This window comes from Rhinatrema bivittatum, chromosome 1, assembly GCF_901001135.1.
Source record: "Rhinatrema bivittatum chromosome 1, aRhiBiv1.1, whole genome shotgun sequence".
NCBI classification, from domain to species: Eukaryota; Metazoa; Chordata; class Amphibia; order Gymnophiona; family Rhinatrematidae; genus Rhinatrema; species Rhinatrema bivittatum.
Genome location: NC_042615.1, coordinates 739,014,782 through 739,032,710, shown reverse-complemented (window position 1 = coordinate 739,032,710; position 17,929 = coordinate 739,014,782). Strand labels below are relative to the sequence as shown.

Here is a 17,929-nt window from a genome sequence, read left to right as displayed (position 1 = left end):
CATCTGAGTCAGGAGGAATCTTCTTCTCTCTTTAAAATCTTACCTGGACTCAGTGCTTACCAGCCGAGTACAGAGACAGTCTCTAGCTCCACTGAGAGAGGGCTTTTGCCATCAATGCCGCTTCAGCAGTTGAAAGGCCATGCTGGGAACCGGCTACTGGACCAAAGCACACCTCTGAGGGATCTTGGAAATAACCTCAGGAATTCTCAATTGGGGAAGGGACCTTTAGGTATAACCCCATGAGAGCAGGGCTCAATCTTTCTCCAATTTAAAAGTAGAATTTCTTGTTCTAAAGGTACAGTGATCTCCAGAGGGTAAGCATTTCCACATCTGCTAGGAGACTGACAGATACTAAAGGGGTGACGTCAGCTTTGAAACCTGACTCCATCTGGTTACATGCTAGGAAATTAAAGATGCAAATTCTTCCTTATGGAGCACCAGGCTTCTGTTTGCTGGTTTCATTTTAACTCTTTCCTTTAAAAAAAAAAACAAAACAGGAACCAGAAACTTTCATGCACAAAACTAATTTTTTTTGTTGTCAAGTATTATGATTTGCAGTGCTATATTAAACACTGAAACAACAATGCTCTATGTAAAAATATATAAAAGGTAGCATGTATGGGTCATGTTTGTCTGTCTCCTTGCTGTGAAGAGTACATGCATAGCCAGCAAGTAGTATTTCTATTTCCCAACTACGTTGGCCGACAGGGAATCAGGGAACAGCTTGGAAGTTGGAGGCCATGCAGTGGACGGGGAGAAGGGAACATGGTACACAGCAGAGGAAGAATTTAGTGGCAAGTAGAATGAAAGAGCTGCACTGGGGAACTATATGCTGCGTAATAGCCAGAGATAGGCATAGAGCAGGAATTGGGGTGATGTTTCCCCTTCCTTCTGTGGCAGGATCCTCTAGCTAGTATAATAAAGTATATCAGGACTTTGTCAGTCTAGGGAAAGAATCTTCTCCATGAAGCAAAGCTCTCCCTGTGGAAAAATCCTAAGGCGGCTACTCAAGTTTTCTCCTGCCATTTTTTTTTTTAATTTACTAATGGAAACCATCCTCAGGCCTCTTTATTGCAAAGCTCTTTACCACCTTAAAATGCAGCAAAAGAAAACGTTTCATTTGAATTATGAGTCTAAATGAATATGACCCCAAGAGATTTTACAAGATTTTTCAGTGTTTTCTGTTAAGATTCAGCATTTATGTAATCACAACCAAAATGAAGCACTAAAAAATACCTTCTCACCTCCAGGTTCAGATATAATTCACCCAGAAAGAGAACAAAAGCATGAAATCGTTTACGTGTAGCATCATCTCCTTTTGCTGCTTGATCTCTTTTCTCATATTCTGCTTGACACCTAGGAGAAAAAAATACCATTAAATCCTATTTTGTTAACTTCCACAGTAGACAATGTGTGGGTTATTATTATTAACACGTGTAATTGAAATTGCCAGTTCCAAATTAGAGGCAATATTACAATTAGTTACAGTAAATTTTATTTATATGCCGTACAATCCAGCATTCTAAGCGGCTCAACATTTACAAAAGGGTAAAATTCTAAAATTTAGCACTGCTTGTCCCAACTTCTCCACAGGTTCTTGGATTTGAAATACACATCTGTTTGTTTTCTCTTATTCATGCCACCTTTTGACTAGTCAACTACTACCATAGATATTTCCCTGTTTCCAGAGGGCTTACAATTTAAGTTCTGGTTCACCTTAACTCTAGCAAACAAGTCTCGTTTTCAGGGTAGCCATGCTATGCAAATGAGCCCTCGTCTTAGACCATTTGTATGCTCAAAAATCTAATGAATATTTATTGTAGATATACTGAGAAGTTAGGGTGACCATAGCAGCACTGCATCTTCCTGCATGCAATGGGGTAAAACCAGGACTAACTTAGCCTGTTCTCCTGGATACTGTTATATGACCATCCTTTGAAAAACACTTATTTGTAGCCCTAAATTAACAAAGCATAGTTTTCTGCTATACATATCCTATATAGGGAAACAGCACTTCCAAAACATTTAGAAAGGTTGGTTCTGATTGCTATAGATCCCATTATGTTATGATCCCCAAAAATCATGACCTGCGAGAGACAGCATAGCAGTACCTTGGAGGGTGGGATTCATAGCAGTTTGGAGAACTCATCTCCCAAATGTTCCATCAGCTGATGTTCAGCTCTCCAGTCTATACTGTTTCATAAAGTTATGAATGAAACACTAAGTCGCTGCTTTGCAGATCTCTTCCACTATTTTTCCCCACATACAAAGTATAGACTATTCTAGCTATGCATGCTATGAGGAACATCGAGAAATTTGACAAACTATGACTCAGTGATATAAGATCTAATCTATAATGAGATGGAAGTTTTAGAAGCTGGCAGACCCTTCTTCTTAGTGCCATAAAAGAGAAAAACCAAACATATTTTGGAAAAAAAAAAGATGACAATGGAAGACAGCATTTTCAATTAGTTCACTCTCCTAGCTGAACAAATTGTAACCAAACAAATCTTACTGTGGTGGTCAAAATAAAGAAAATTTGAATGCATAGATTCAAATGACGGATCTATAAGAACATTCAACACCAAATTAAAATGCCAACAAGATAACCCTCTCAATATCTTGGGCATCTCCAAAATTGTTGCTCTAAAAATTCTCACCATACCCAGGTGAAAAGGAAAACCGATCAATCAAATCTTTGATATTACAAACAGCATCAAAATGAACCCTCAAGTATGTTAACATGTCTTATTTATGAAACAAAAAATTAAAAACCTGGTTAACTCAGGCTTTTCAGGCCCTGATGTGCCAATCTTTGCATCACAGGGCCAAAAATTTGCTTTACTGGTAGCAGAAACTTGCACCAAGTCAATAAAGTCCCTAACTGTTTTTTTTTTTTCTAATACATTGACAAAGCAAAATAAAAATTAAACACTTAATCTGTCAACCAAATCTGAACCAGCTTTGTTTTCTGGCTGGCGACAGCCCTCCTTTCCTATGCTACACCTAAAATGACTCTACTATAACAGCCCTATGATCTCAAGACATGTCACTACTTCCAAGCTGCATTTTCAGAAACCTACAGATTGGAGTGAAACGTTTAATGATGTAAAACTTCTGGACAATCTAGAGATTATTGAATTTGGAATTATTAATCTTTCCAAATTTTATTTATTAAAACTAGTTATAGCCTGCCTATCCACTATTCTAGGCACATTACATAATAAACATCCATAAAAGTAATTCAATGAAGTAAATAAAACACAATCATAAAATAAGCAAAATCAACAAACAGCATACACATAAAACAAAGCAAACATCATAAAATAAAACAAAAAATAGAAAATTAAAGACCCTGAGTTACTAACTACTATCTAGCCTTTGTGCCCACCAAATGAAGGTCCCCCAATAAAAGTCCAGAATATGCGCTAACAAATCTGAGTTCAAGAAACGTTATTCAGGTGCAGTTTGTAAAACCTCTTGGGCAGGGACCTACCATCTTAATTTTGTACCTGAGGCAATGAAGAGTGAAGTGACTTCGCTAAGGTCACAAGGAGTGTCACTGGGAGAAGTAGTATTTGAACCCTGGCTTCTCAGATTCTCGGCTCACTGCTCTAACCACTAGGCTACTCCTCTTTCAAGTCCATTAACCCTAGAAACCAAAGCCATATTGGCCAGAAAGGTGCCACCAGTATCTCTGTTTTGCAAGATCTTATCTTTGTAAGTATCAGAAGTAGCATTGCCCACAGAGGAAACATATATTAAAGTGACTTTTTCCAATCTTGGGCAAATACATCAATAGCTACTGCACTGAAAGCCTTCATGCCTTGGATAATGCATGCAACGGGCTGATTCTATCAGGTTCATGACCAGGGTACCCCATTCAGCATTTATGAGCTTGGGAATCTGTCTTGTATTTTCATCCCAAAGATCAGATTTACTTTACTGAACCAGTCTGTCTATATGTTCAGATGTGCTCAAAATGTGAATTTGCTGACTGTTTAACCAGTTTGTTCTATCCATATCAGCACCTTAAACACCTTTTAGATAACACTGCTACTCCTTATGCCCCCTTGTTGAAACAGTTTACTATAACATTATCTTATCTGATTCTCATATACTTCTGAAACATTTTATCCAACATGCACAAAAACTAGATTACAGTGTAACCCTGTTCACCTACCAGCCCTCATTGCAGAGATCTAGTAGCCATATTTGTCCTGGGTAAAACTGGAAATCTTTGTAGGTTGTGATGCCTATTATTCAATTAACAAAAGAATAATCCAAAATATCACAGTACTGAGCTTTCAAGGTTACAGAGGTCCCTTCTTCACATCTGAAGTGAAATGAACCCTGTATGGTCTTGAAAGTTCACGTACATCACAAAATGTAAAGAACTTCATTTTCTCCTACTGACCCATAGCAAAATAATTATCTTTTTCACGTCTGCAAACATTATAAGTTTAAGGATATATCCACCATTCATGCCAAAAAACTAAAGTATAATGAAATAAATAAATGAACACATTTACAGCATAAATCTTTGTCTCAGCACTAACCTTTTCAACAACAGTTGTCTGAAGTTTCCACTCTGTGGGTTAATAGTAAGTTGAAGGGACAAATAATTACAAAGCCGTGCTCCTGTATATGAAAAATTTGGAACAGATGTGGCCTTTAAAAACAAAATGAAAATAAAACAAAAATAAGCATTTAATAATTGCAAAATGATTATTTTAGAAGGTCCACGAAGGAGCCAAAGCGAAAAGCACATCTTCGTAAGCAATCAGCAATTCTTTGACAGACAGATGCATAGCAATGCAGGAAAGCACATACAATTTGCATATAAAATCCTAATCCTTGCACTAGGTGAACAAAATTGCACTTTCTTCAATTTAGCATAGAACAGAAAATGGAAGCTAGAGTGCATCAAATTTATACAACCTCAACTGAGAAGATGGACAAGTAACAATTTACATTCATTAACACCACTGATAGCCAGAGAGGTTAAGCTTTATGAAGTAGAGCAATACTTGGGGGTAAAAAAAACTATACTGTTTTGTTTTGATAAAAATTACCTTAAAATCCAGTGCGGAGCTTCTTTCCACATCACAGAGAAGCTTTGAGCATACTTTGGGTCCAACTGAAAAATCTGACCTATACTGAGTAATTCACCAGAAGAGGTTGAAATAGGCTTACTTTTTTGTTGAGGAAGCCTCAGTACATGCCTCTATACAAGGTCTGAACTGGCTCCTTTTTCAGTTTTATTTTAGGCAGTTTCTGAATAAACCAGAAACAGTTCTCCAAGGTATGGAGCTACTTAGCAGCACATTACACTTCCCACAGTGATTTCTAGTAGAGAACAAGGAGATCCTTTTGCTCTTGCCTTGAGAAAGCACATTACTTCACAACTCGAGAACGGCACACATTTCAATAATGTGCCAATAAAAATGTTAACGGTACAAATATACACAGAGGAAAATTATTTCTAGGTTGCTCCATATCTATTTTATATTGTACTGTGCCAATAATGGTGAAAACTAAAAATAATTTATGAACAAGACTTATGGCCGCGTCTTACTATGTGATCGATGCTCAGATATCAAGGAAGTCAATAATAGATCAGTCATGCCCAAAACTGCCTAATGCTCACTTACAATACCCAGCACCACCACCACCATGTCTGATACACAGCCAGATTCACACAATCTCCTTTGCCCCAACTCTCTTCGTTTCTTTCTTGCCTCCTCCTTTATAATGAAACAGACTGTTCTGCTCCATATTTAGTACTGAAAAGTGAACTGCTGAAGTCGGTTTGTTCACCAGTTTTAAAATCTTATTACACTCCATAGTTCTCTTACATACAGTAGCTACCTACTATAGACAGAAAAATGAATCATGGTATTGTTGCGTTCATATGGAGCCAAAGCCCCATTATCTGGCATGCATGGGGAAACAAGCTATGCTGGTTAATTAAAAATACCAGTTATCAAGAGCCCTCTGCTTCCTATCATTTCCCCTCCCCTCTCTTGAAGGGAACAGAGAGGAAAGGATAATGCTGGACTGGACAGAACAAAGTTACTTTGCTCCCATATCCAGCCTCTCCCCTTCTGAGACTCACCCCAAAAGATACTGCCTAGGGTAAAATGCCAGTTAGCAGGTGAGATCTGGATAATGTGATTTTATGTCTCTTGCTCAAAACATTCTTTTTCTCAACTATATTTGCATATTGCCTGCTCTCTTATGCCCCCTCTGTGTCACTCCTTGCTCGTGTATATATATTTTTCTCTCTTCATTCCACAATGCCCAACCCCTCCCCCCCAAAAAATAAAGCTTTAGATTTTTTTTTGTTTCCACTGAAATGTTAGTGTTAAATTACATTTAAGTCACTCATGATGATTGCTCTCTTCTCTGCCCTTTCTCTCTTTCCTACTTAGACTGCATACATATTTTTCTTCTCCTCAAAACTCAAGCCTAGATACATTTTGATTCTGTCAGAACTAATGACACTTTCAGCTAGCAAATTATGCAGAACTTCCCTGGCCCTGTCTCATATTCCCTAACAGACACTACGTTTCGTTCTTATCCTTCATCACTAACAGATCCCAATATCGCTTTTAGCCCATTCCACCTAAATGGCATTACTTTTAGCACATGCTCAATGACAAGAACATAATAAGGACTCCCATCCCAATGATAAATACTTTTGTGTGTGCTGGACATCCATCTACATGAATTATTTTAATGCACGCCTTATTATATCTTTTGATCTTGAATGCTTTAAGTCAAAAACGTAAGCAGCAATTGCATTATACAGATTACATCTGAATATCTAATATTACTGGCTATAAAAATATTTTTCCATCCTTATTTATCTAAGTATTTAAATAAGTTAGGCATTAGCCAAAAGTCTAGAAGTCTGGGAAACTATTTTTCACATTTTTTTCTATTTTCCTCTATTTTTCCCACTTTTTGTTTTGTATATTAAATTTCTTCTGTTCCTTTTCCTCTCTCCTCCCTCTAAAGATTCTTCTCCTTCCTTCCTCTGCTTTCATGGTCTAACCCCACCTTACCCTGCCCCACCATCTTATCCCAGCAATAGTGCCTCACTGGCAGCAGCTGCCAGGACTCTCCCCAGCCTGTGCTCAATCACAGCCAGCCAGCACAGGTCTTCCCAGTCCAAGTCCTGCTGGCAGCAGTCATTACAACTCTCTCCTGCCAGCATCTCTTCCTGAATTTTAGGCACCTAGGGTTCTTCCAGTCTCAATTTTAAAGATTATTTGATTTCTATTTGGTAAATTGTTCAATTCAGAGTCAATAAGCTATTATCCGCCATGAACAATAGCTATGGAACAGTGTAATATAATTATAATATATAAATCAATCAATTGCATTTTCAACTACATTATGAAGAATCGCTATCACAAAATGCCAAAAAGTTAGGGCAGAAAGCTTCTCAGATGTCCTTCTTTGTTCCAAACAGTTTATTTAACTTCTTTCAGATATACCATAACATATTCCAGTTTCTATATAAATTACACAATCCCCCTGGAAATGGACCCGTTTAAGAAAACAGTGTTAACAGGGACAACGTGGCACCAAAGACACAGATACACATTCAAATAGGCTCAAATGACTTACCAAAGGTTAAATAAATTCAAGGGTTAGAATCATTTTTATTTGCTAATGGAAATGAAAACAAATCAGAAGGTAAAACATACTGTATGGTTCCAGTCTAACTCAATGCAGTTAAAATGCAATGAGGAATTACTACTTACCTGATAATTTCCTTTTCTTTAGGACAGTCAGATGAATCCAGAACAAGTGGGCTGTGCACCTCTACCAGCAGAGGGAGACTGAGAAAACTGACATCACGGTTTATATATATCCCTGCAGTGACATCAGCCTGCCAGTATTTTCTTCAAAAGCAACTATGGACAGACTAGCAAAAAATCTTGATTTCTTTTTTTTTTAATGGAGAAATTACTTACCTGATAATTTCGTTTTCCTTAGTGTAGACAGATGGACTCAGAACCAGTGGGTTATGTGTTCCTCTGTTAGCAGATGGAGTCAGATTTCAAAGCTGACATCACCCTAGATATACCCCTGCAGTGACCTCAGCTCCTCAGTATCCTCCTCGAAAAGCCATTGTGGATATATATCTTTGTATAAACAACTTGATTAAACTGATTTAACTGGTTTCAAAATTGGAGACCGCCAGTGCACTCAACTAAGTTAACGCCGACACCAGACTTAACTGCGGGTGTCTTGAACTAGGAGTAGGCAACGGCTTACCCGTATCTGTTTGGTCTCAAGGTTCACTTTCTGGGGTCCTCCTCTAGGGCAGCCATGGGCAGGATGCTGAGTCCATCTGTCTACACTAAGGAAAACGAAATTATCAGGTAAGTAATTTCTCCATTTCCTAGTGTGTAGCCAGATGGACTCAGGACCAGTGGGATGTACAAAAGCTACTCCCGGACATTGCGGGAGGTTGCCTGTGACCCAGGTCCGAGAAGGCTGCGTCTTCTCGGACCTGAACATCCAGGCGGTAGAACCTGGAGAAGGTGTGTAGGGAGGACCACGTCGCCGCTCAACAGATCTTGGTGAGCGATAGCAGCTTGGTTTCTGCCCAAGATACTGCCTGGGCCCTAGTAGAATGAGCCTTAACCTGCAGTGGTAAAGGCTTTCCTACTGCTATGTAGGCTGCCTTGATTACTTTCTGGATCCAGCGGGCTATGGCTGCCCGCGAGGCCGCGTCTCCTTGTTTCTTCCTGCTGTGAAGAACGAATAGGCGATCCATTCTGCACTCCGGTTCCGATCTTTCCAGGTATTGCACCAGGAGTCTGCCGATATTTAGATGGCGAAGAAGGCGAGAGTCTTCAGAGTCCTTATGTTCATCCGGAAATGGTAGGGAGATAGCCTGGTTCAAATGACACTCTGAAACCACTTTCGGTAGGAAGGAGGGGACGGTGCACAGCTGTATGGTTCCAGGGGTGAACCTAAGGAATGGTTCCTGACAGGATAGTGCCTGTAGTTTGGAGATGCGATGAGCTGAACATATTGCCATCAGGAATACAGTCTTCAATATTAAGAGGCATAGTGACAGACCACGCATTGGTCTGAAGGAAGCCCCCGCTAGGAAGTCTAATACCAGATTGAGGTTCCATAGAGGCACTGGCCACTTCAGGGGTGGCCAAAGTTGCTTAACCCCGTTTAGGAAACGGGTCAAATCTGGATGAGCTGATAGAGGGATACCGTTCACTTTGGCTCTGAAGCAGGAGAGGGCGGTTACTTGGACTGAAGGAGTTGAGTGACAACCCCTTCTTCATACCGTCCTGTAGAAATTCCAGAATCATAGGGATCTTGGCCGTCCGCGGTCCTCGCACCAGGCTTTGAATATTCTCCAGATCCGTACGTATGCCAGGCATGTTGAGAACTTGTGTGCTCAGAGCAGGGTGTCAATCATGGGCTTCGAGTAACTGTGCTTCTTCAGGAGAGTCCTTTCAAGGGCCAGACCATAAGAGAATAGAGATGGATCTTTGTGAAGAATTGGGCTCTGCTGGAGAAGGTCTCCGTGTGGAAGTAGGCACAGAGGGCTCCCTGTGAGGAGTCTTTGCATGTCTGCGTACCATGGGCGTCTTGGCCAATCCGAGGCCACTAGTAGGACTAGTCCCCTGTAGTGTTCTATCTTGCGGATGACCTTGCCCAGTAGTGGCCATGGGGGGGAAGGCGTACAGAAGTCTTCATCCGGCCAGGTCTGAAAGAGCATCGATCCCTTGGGAGTGTGGCCCTTGTCTGTGCCTGAAGAACCCGGGGACTTGGGCACTGAGATAAGTGGCCAGTAGGTCCATGGCTGGGAGGCCACAGCGATTTAGTATCAGTTGGAAGGCTGTGGTCGACAGAGTCCATTCCCCCGGGTCCAGGCTCTCTACTGAGGAAGTCTGCTGATACGTCTTTTCCTGCGATGTGGGAGGCCGAGATCCCTTGTAGGTTTATCAACACCCATGCCATGAGAGGATCTATCACCCAGAGACACCTGCAGGCTCTTGGTTCCTCCCTGGCGGTTGATGTAGGCAACCGCTGTAGTGTTGTCCGACATTACTTGAATTGCTTTGCCTCGAAGTCTGTGGCTGAATCGCAGGCATGCTAGTCTGACTGCTCAATCTCCCAGGTGGCTTATGTTCCATCCCGACTCTTCCTTGCTCCATTGTCCCTGGGCCTCAGTTCCTGGCAGTGGGCTCCTCACCCTCGCAGGCTCGCATCCATGGTGAGCAAGATCCAGTTCGGTGTGGATAGGCTTACTCCTCTGCTTAGGTGGTCTTCCTGTAGCCACCACTGAAGCTGAGGACATATCTCTGCTGGTAGTTGGAGGCGAATTGAGTAGTCCTGAAATAGGTTCCAGCGTGACTGTAAGGAGCGCTGGATCAGTCGCATGTGGGCCCTTGCCCATGGGACGACCTCCAGGATTGCTGCCATGAGGCAGAGGACTTGAAGATAGTCCCATACCTTGGGGCGTACATTGGTCTTCAATCATCGTAATTCTTCCATCAGCTTCCTTCTCCTCAGGGGAGGAAGACTTTGTTCTGTATGGTGTCAAAATGGGCCCCCAGGTACTCTAGAGACTGAGAGGGCTGCCGACTCCTCTTGCCCGTGTTCACGACCCAACCGAGCTCCTGAAGTAGGTTCTTGACTCTGCTGGTCACCTGCCGGCTGTATTTCGAAGACTTGCCCTGATCAGCCAGTCGTCCAGGTAAGGGTGTACCAAGATCCCTTCCTTCCTCAGTGTTGCCACCACGACCACCATAATTTTGTAGCATCTGGGGGTGGTTGCTCGGCCGAAGGGTAGAACTCTGAACTGGTAATGGTGACCCAGTATCGCAAAGCTTAGAAAATGCTGGTGATCTTGATGGACTGGAATGTGAAGGTAGGCTTCAGAGAGGTCCAGGGAGGTTAGGAACTCTCCTGGTTATACTGCCATTATTATGGAGCGAAGAGTCTCCATGCAGAAGTGTAGTATCCACAGATGACGGTTTATGTTCTTGAGATCCAAGATGGGTTGGAATGATCCTTCCTTCTTGGGAACAGTAAAATAGATGGAACAGCGCCCCATATTTTGTTGGGGCATAGGAACCGGAGATATTGCCTTCAGAATAAGTAGTCTTGTCAGAGTGGCTTCCACTGCCAGTCTCTTGGTGTGGGAGTGGCAGGGTGACATCATAAATTTGTCCCGAGGAATGCTGCGGAACAGAGAGTAACCTTCTCAAATGATGTTTAGTACCCATTTGTCCGAGGTGATCTCGACCCATCTTTGGTAGAAGAGGGAAAGTCGACCCCATATTTCCTCTCTGTGGATGGATGGGCCCATTCTCATTGGGGAGCATGGCTGGAGCCTGCCCCCCGGGCCTGTTGGTTCCGAAAGGGCTGTGACTTTCTGGAGGAATGAGGTGCCTGGAACTGAGAGTTCCTGTAGGGTCTAAAGCGTTGCGAGCCTCTTCCACTGGTTCTTCTGGGGGTGGGGTGCTGGGATCTTTTACCCTTCTTCCGGTAGCCGAGGCACTGGAGATTCGCCCCGCTTGCTGACTAACTTCTCCAAATTGCTTCTGGCTGCCACTACTGAGGCTACTCCTCTGGCTGAGGTACACACCAGATCTGAGCTTGCGTCTATCAGGAAGGCTGCTGCAGGTTCCATCGTCTCACCGGTGTATGTTCTGGAGTTATTTGCCTCTCTCGAGAGGAGCAAGCAGGAACGTGCCACCAGCGCGCAGCAGGAAGCAATCTGCAGTGTCATTGCTGTTGCGAAGAAGGCCTGCTTAAGAATGCATTCCAATTGTCTATCCGGAATATCCTTCAATGCAGCCCCTCCCTCAACGGGAATGGTTGTTCGCTTTGAGACGGCAGAGACCATGGCGTCCACTTTCTGAAAACGCAGACATTTCTTGGTCGCTGGTTCCAGAGGATATAAGGCTTCCAAGGCCCAACCTCCTTTAAACTGGCCTCCGGGGCAACCCACTCCAGGTCAATCAGTTCCTGGATGGCTTCCATCATTGGGAAGTAGCATAAGGCTTTACGAAGGGACACCAAGATGGGGTTCTTCTTTGGTTCCACCATAAGGTCTGTGTCTGGAATACCCAGAGTCTTCAGAGTCTGGGAAACAAGGGCTGGTAATTCATCCCTGTGGAAGAAGCGAAGCATGGTTTGGTAATGTTCCAGGCCTGGAGGGATTTCTCCTTCTTCCAGGGAGCCGCCATCATCATCTGAGGTGTCCAGGTCCCTGTCAGGGAAATTCTTGGTTAGGCGAGGCATGTCTTGAGGCATCTGAGTAGAGCCGGGAGGATCTTGTGCTTCCAAGCAGGGGTTGAGCCCTGGATGCAACCGGGGCTGAATGTGCCTTAACGAAGGCTTGTAGCCCTTGAAAAAATTCTAACCAGGAGAAGGTCCCTGGATCCATGTTAATCCCAAGGGGAGTCGGAGTAGGGGCCCCTGAGGTGCCCTCTTGTGGAGAAGCCATCTCGGAGTTGTATAGATCCGGGGAGCTATCATATGTAGTAGTTCCGGACCCATCTTCAGACAGTGAGGGACCAGGCTTTGGTACCCCCTGGGCTTCTTCGCAATGCTGACACAGGCAGGACTCCAATTCAGGCTGCGCGGGTCTTATGTGGCAGGCTGTGCAAAGAGTGCCTTCTGGCCTTCTTGGACGCCGGCGCCATTGCCTCTATGTCTAGGTGCACCGAATGAGCTTCAATGCGTGTAGTTGTGCGCGCGTCTGTATCGGATGCGCTCAAGTTAGGCGCATCAGCCATCCAGCCTGCCTCGCCGGTCGAGAAGGGAAGACGGCACCGATGACCCCCTGCACGTAAGATGGCGCCCCTGAGAGTCTCCACATGTGTGGACCCTTGCACCGGATCGGGGCCTAGCCCAACCAAAGCTGCTCAACCCGATTGGTGTTCCCTTTTTACCTCGCCAGAAGAAAGGAGGAATCAGTACGGCATTTCGAGCTCTGGAGACCGGAGACCTGAATTTAAAGTTTTCTGCTTACCTGGTCTCGGCGCTTACCGATCGTGTGCCGGACGGTCTCCAGCTGCAGGGGAGTGTTTTACCTTCACCGCCGTGCTCGGTTATGCACCCGTTGCCTTTCAGCCACCCTGGGGGCTAAGTCCATGCCGGGAACTGGCTACCAGACCAAGGCACACCTCTGAGGGATATCGGAAATCACCTCAGGAATTCTCAACTGAAGGAGAGACCCTTAGGTATCACCGCAGGAGAGCAGGGTTTGATCTTCTTTATGGTAATTTTGTCTTCTTGCTGTAATTTTCCTAACACTGTGCTAGTGTCCACATCTGCTAGGAGACGGAGAGATACTGAAGAGCTGTGGTCACTTCAGGGGTATATCTAGGGTGACTTCAGCTTTGAAATCTGGCTCCATCTCCCATCTGCTAGCAGAGGAACACATAACCCACTGGTCCAGAGCCATCTGGCTACACGCTAGGAAAACTATTTTTAATGAATTTTACAAACAGAATAATACCTTGTATCAGCAAACGAGGAGTGTATAATAAAAGTTACTATAAATAAAGAAAACAGAATGAAAAAGAAAAATCTATACACCTTAATAAAGAAAAAAGGAGGGAGACCAAGAAAAAAAAAAAAAAAAAGAGTGGAAAAACAGTAAAATTTTAAAAAGAATAGTGAGATCACCACTCCATGCCAGCTAAACTATTAGCCAATTTTATGAAGAGCGAACTTTAAGCGTGAAAGTCCATGAATAACCGCAATTGAGATGGTTAAAAAAAAACCCCAAAAAACCCCACAGTTAACATTCAAATATTTCACAAGACATTTGCATGGATATCGTAAAATATACTGCGTACCTAATGACAAGACCTCAGGTCTCATAGAAAGAAATTTTTTCCTAAGCACTTGAGTAGTTTGAGTAACGTCAGCATAATTCCACATTACCTGACCATAATAAAGAAGTAATCTATTACGAATAAAAAATTTAAGGACAGTATTCCTGTCACTCATAAAAGCAAACGACACCAACAATGCCCCTCTCCTAGAGATCTGTCTAGTGACAAGTCCAAAATATCAGTCAAGTTCAAAGATGAATCTTGAGGTTTAGGTTGACTTCCAGTAGCACCTTCCTCTTGTTGCGGCAAATATGCCTTAGTGATAACAAGCATAGCATCCTGTGGAGTCTTGAGAACATGCAAAATATATAGTTCTTGAAAAGATCTATTGGTGCAATCAATTTAATCACAGGAAAACTGAGAACCCTTAGTTTCAAACTTCTTAAAGAATTTTCAATATTTTCAAGTTTATCATGGACCATGTCAAACTTAACTAGTCCATGTTGAATCTTCTCAACTACTGAAATCCAAAAATCCAAAGCTTCTATTTTTACCTCATGGGATGAAACCAGTTTTTCTGTAGCGGATACTCGATGGTTAGTATCTAAAGAGACCTTAGTTAGTGAAGCAATGGATGCCTCAAGTATTACTAATGCATTCCATAAATCGTCCAAAGTAATTACTGCAGGCTTGGTTAAAGTAATTTTTGAAACCGTGAGTTCCTGCGACACACTGACTTTAATCGAAGCAATGTTAATGCTCAAGCCCCCTGATGGAACCTATACAGAGAATTGAACCGAGAAGCCCTCGGCTCTAGGTGACAAGAGAAGAGAATTATTCCAATGGAAGTGAACTCACAGTTGCAGAGACAGGAGTTGGCTTCAAGGTTGTCTCCATAACTACTACTTCCAGCGCAGCATCCCCCGACTGACCTCAGAGGAGGCTGGAAATGATTCTGAGAAAATAGGAATAGTGCTGAAGCGAGGGGACGGCGTTGTCTGTGCTCCAGGGCTCAGAGAGATCTCCTCAGCCAGTAGGCTGGAGTCCATTCTACATCAGGCCCCGCAACGGCCCACACTCCCAGAAAGGATGTCGGCATGGAGGCAAAGAAACCCTCGATCCTCAGTTATATTGAATCCAGTGAGGGAGACAGAGGTATTCTCCCCTAAGCTTTGCTTTCCATTTAGTGTGAGGCATTGCAGAAAAGATTATGCAGCAACAAAGAGAAACGAAAGAAGAGAGCTCTTTGTGTGCTCCTCATTTAGCGGCCATCTTGGGACTCCTCCCAAAAACAAATAACCATTTCAGTACTCTGCCAAGAGGCAACACTGAGCTCAGACAAGAACATAACACTTGTCTAGGGTCTGGAGTAACACCAGTAATCCCTGTTACACAGACACACAGGAGGATCAATATGCAATCATTCAGCAGTTAAGGGAGGGAAGCTGGATTCACCTGACTGTCCTAAAGAAAAGGAAATTATCAGGTAAGTAGTCATTTCTCATTTCTTAGCATCCACTCAGATAAATCCAGAACAAGTGGGATGTATCCAAGCTACTGCCGAATTCGGCAGAAGGCTGCCGGTGGTCCAGTCAAAACCACACGCGCAAAGGCCATGCCCTCCCGGGCATGAACATCCAGACGATAATATCTGGAAAGGTGTGTAAAGAGGACCACATCGCAGCTCGGCAAATGTGGATGGGAGACAACAATCTAACTTCTGCCCACGACACTGCCTGAGCCCTAGTGGAATGAGTCCTAATCTAACTAGGTAACTGCTTCCCAGCTTCTACATATGCAACCATGACTACCTCCTTAATCCAGCGAGCTATTGAAGCCAGCGAGGCAGGCTTTACCTGTCAAGTACCACTGTGAAGGTCAAACAGGTGATCCAACTTCTGCAAAGGCTCAGTAACCTCTAGATACCTGACAATACATTGCTCTTGGATGTCAAAAAAGACAGAGGATACTCTTCTACATGTCTCTCTCTGTTCAAGCATTTGAAGCTTTAGCAATGACATGTTGTTCCATGGTGGCTCGCTCTTGTTTTCTTCTCTCCTAGGGTAGTTATGGAACCAGCGGCTGCCTTCTTGGCAGATGCATGCTATGATTTGGTCCGCACTTCAGCCAGAGGGATGGTTTCAATAGTAGAGGTGAGGCGTCAGTTATGGTTAAGAAATTGGTCGGCTGATGCAACCTCCAAGGCTAATCTCACCAAATTGCCTTTTAACGGTTTGCTTTTGTTTGGCAGCAAGTTGGAGAAACTGGCCAGAAAGTGGGGCAAATCTCTAGTTCCTTGTTTGCCGGAAGATAAGAAGCAGATGCAGCGCTCCCTTAACACGAGAGGCTGTGCTAGAGGATCCAGGTGTTTTCGGCCATATAGAGGACTCGACCCTTTGGTAGGTCTCAATCCTTTCACCCCCTACAAACCAGAAGAGGCGCAGGCTCTGGTAGTGGAACCTCCCAATGAAGTTTTGCTGACCCACACCCAGGAACAAGAGATAGGGGACACCTCTCTCTCATCACAGGTGGTTCAAATTCACATCGTATCAGTGGGTCCTGGAGGTGATACGAGAAGGATATGCTATGGAGTTTCGCAGTGTTCCTCTGATATATTCATGGAGTCTTCCTGCCAATCCCCGCAGAAGAAGGGAGCAATGGAGGGTACATTGGCAAGGCTCCTCAGTCTGAGGGATGTGGGCCCAGTGACCACATCTCAAGAAATACGAGGCGATATTCCATTTGTTTCATTGTGCCAAAGAAGGAGGGCTCTTTTCGTCCCATCCTGGCTCTCAAAGTTGTCAACCGACATTTGCGAGTGAAGCTTTTTCGCATGGAGAATCTGCGCTCAGTGATAATGGCCAGTCATGGGAATTTCTGACCTCTCTGAATCTGTTTGAGGCGTATCTTCACTTTGTTATCAGACTAAAACATCAGTGCTTCCTGTGGTTTGCAGTTCTGGGATGCCACTTTCAGTTTCTTGTGCTGCTCTTTGGTCTGGCCACTCCTTCCAGAACCTTTTCCAAGGGAATGGTGGTAGTCGTGGTAGAGTTGAAAAGGATGGAATCCTAGTACACTTGTATTTGGCTGACTGGCTCATTCACGCCAATTTGCTGGAGGAGAGCTGCCTGGTGACTCGCAAGGTGATTTCCCTGTTGCTAGAGCTCAGCTGAGTGGTAAACCTAGCCAAAAGCAGCCTTCAGCCTACTCAGTCGCTGGAATACCTGGGGGTTCGGTTCATCACAAAGCAGGGCAAGGTGTTCCTGCCAGAAGCTTGAATTCAGAAGTTGCTAGCTCAACTCAGTCTGTTGTTGAACACACTGCGCCTGACCATGTGGTCTTACTTGCAGGTTCTTGGCTTAATGGCGGCAACTCTGGAAGTGGTACCATGGGCGAGGGCACATATGCATCCTCTTCAGCGCTACCTGCCTTCTTGATGGAATCCGCAGTCTCGGGACTATTTGATTTGGCTCCACCTGCCGATGGGGAGGAGGAAGCCTATACAATACAAAACCTCCTTGTAAGTCTCTATATAATCTGGCTTTTTTTTTTTTAAACTTATCAGAGCTCAGCTTTACCTGGCTAAGTACAGAGATGGTCTTCAGCTGCAGGGGAAGAGGGCATATGCCGTCACTGCCGCGCTTGGCTTCCTGCACCCGCCGCCTTTCAGCTGCTCAAGCAGCTAAATCCACACCGGCTGAAAAATCAGCTAACGGACCAAGTCACTTGTCTTGAGGGCCCTCGGAAATCAACACAGGAGAGCGGAGCAAAATTGTTTCCTGAATTCTCCTTTTCTTTAAAATGAGCAATCCCCAGTGGGGAGATGCACGTCCACCATCTGCTGGAGACTGAGAATACTGGCAGGCTGTCACTGGAGGAGTATATATACTGTGACGTCAGTTTGCTCCGTCTCCATCTGCTGGTAGAAGTGTACAACCCACTTGTCCTGGATTCATTTGACTGAACATTAAGAAAATTAAAAGTTTGTCTCTTGAAAACACCAGGCATATGGCTTACCAATCATTTAATCATTTGTAAACAAGGATGATACATCAGAAAAAAACAAAGCTCGGTGGTAAGTTTAA

At 43.8% G+C, this 17,929-nt stretch overlaps 1 protein-coding gene across 3 annotated transcripts in view; it reads right to left on the bottom strand.

The window, feature by feature from the left end:
* The window catches only part of PAIP1 (poly(A) binding protein interacting protein 1), a 233,979-nt gene that overhangs the window by 158,524 nt on the left and 57,526 nt on the right, over positions 1-17,929 (bottom strand). For all 3 annotated transcript variants that reach the window (XR_003852745.1, XM_029577749.1, XM_029577741.1), the window contains exons 4-5: positions 4,560-4,672; positions 1,245-1,356 (exon numbers count right to left, since the gene is read on the bottom strand). Coding sequence is in view for 2 of the 3 variants with exons in the window: in XM_029577749.1 (XP_029433609.1) it covers positions 1,245-1,356; positions 4,560-4,672 (225 nt within the window). In the remaining variant the exon portion in view is untranslated. The remainder of the gene's footprint in view (positions 1-1,244; positions 1,357-4,559; positions 4,673-17,929) is intronic.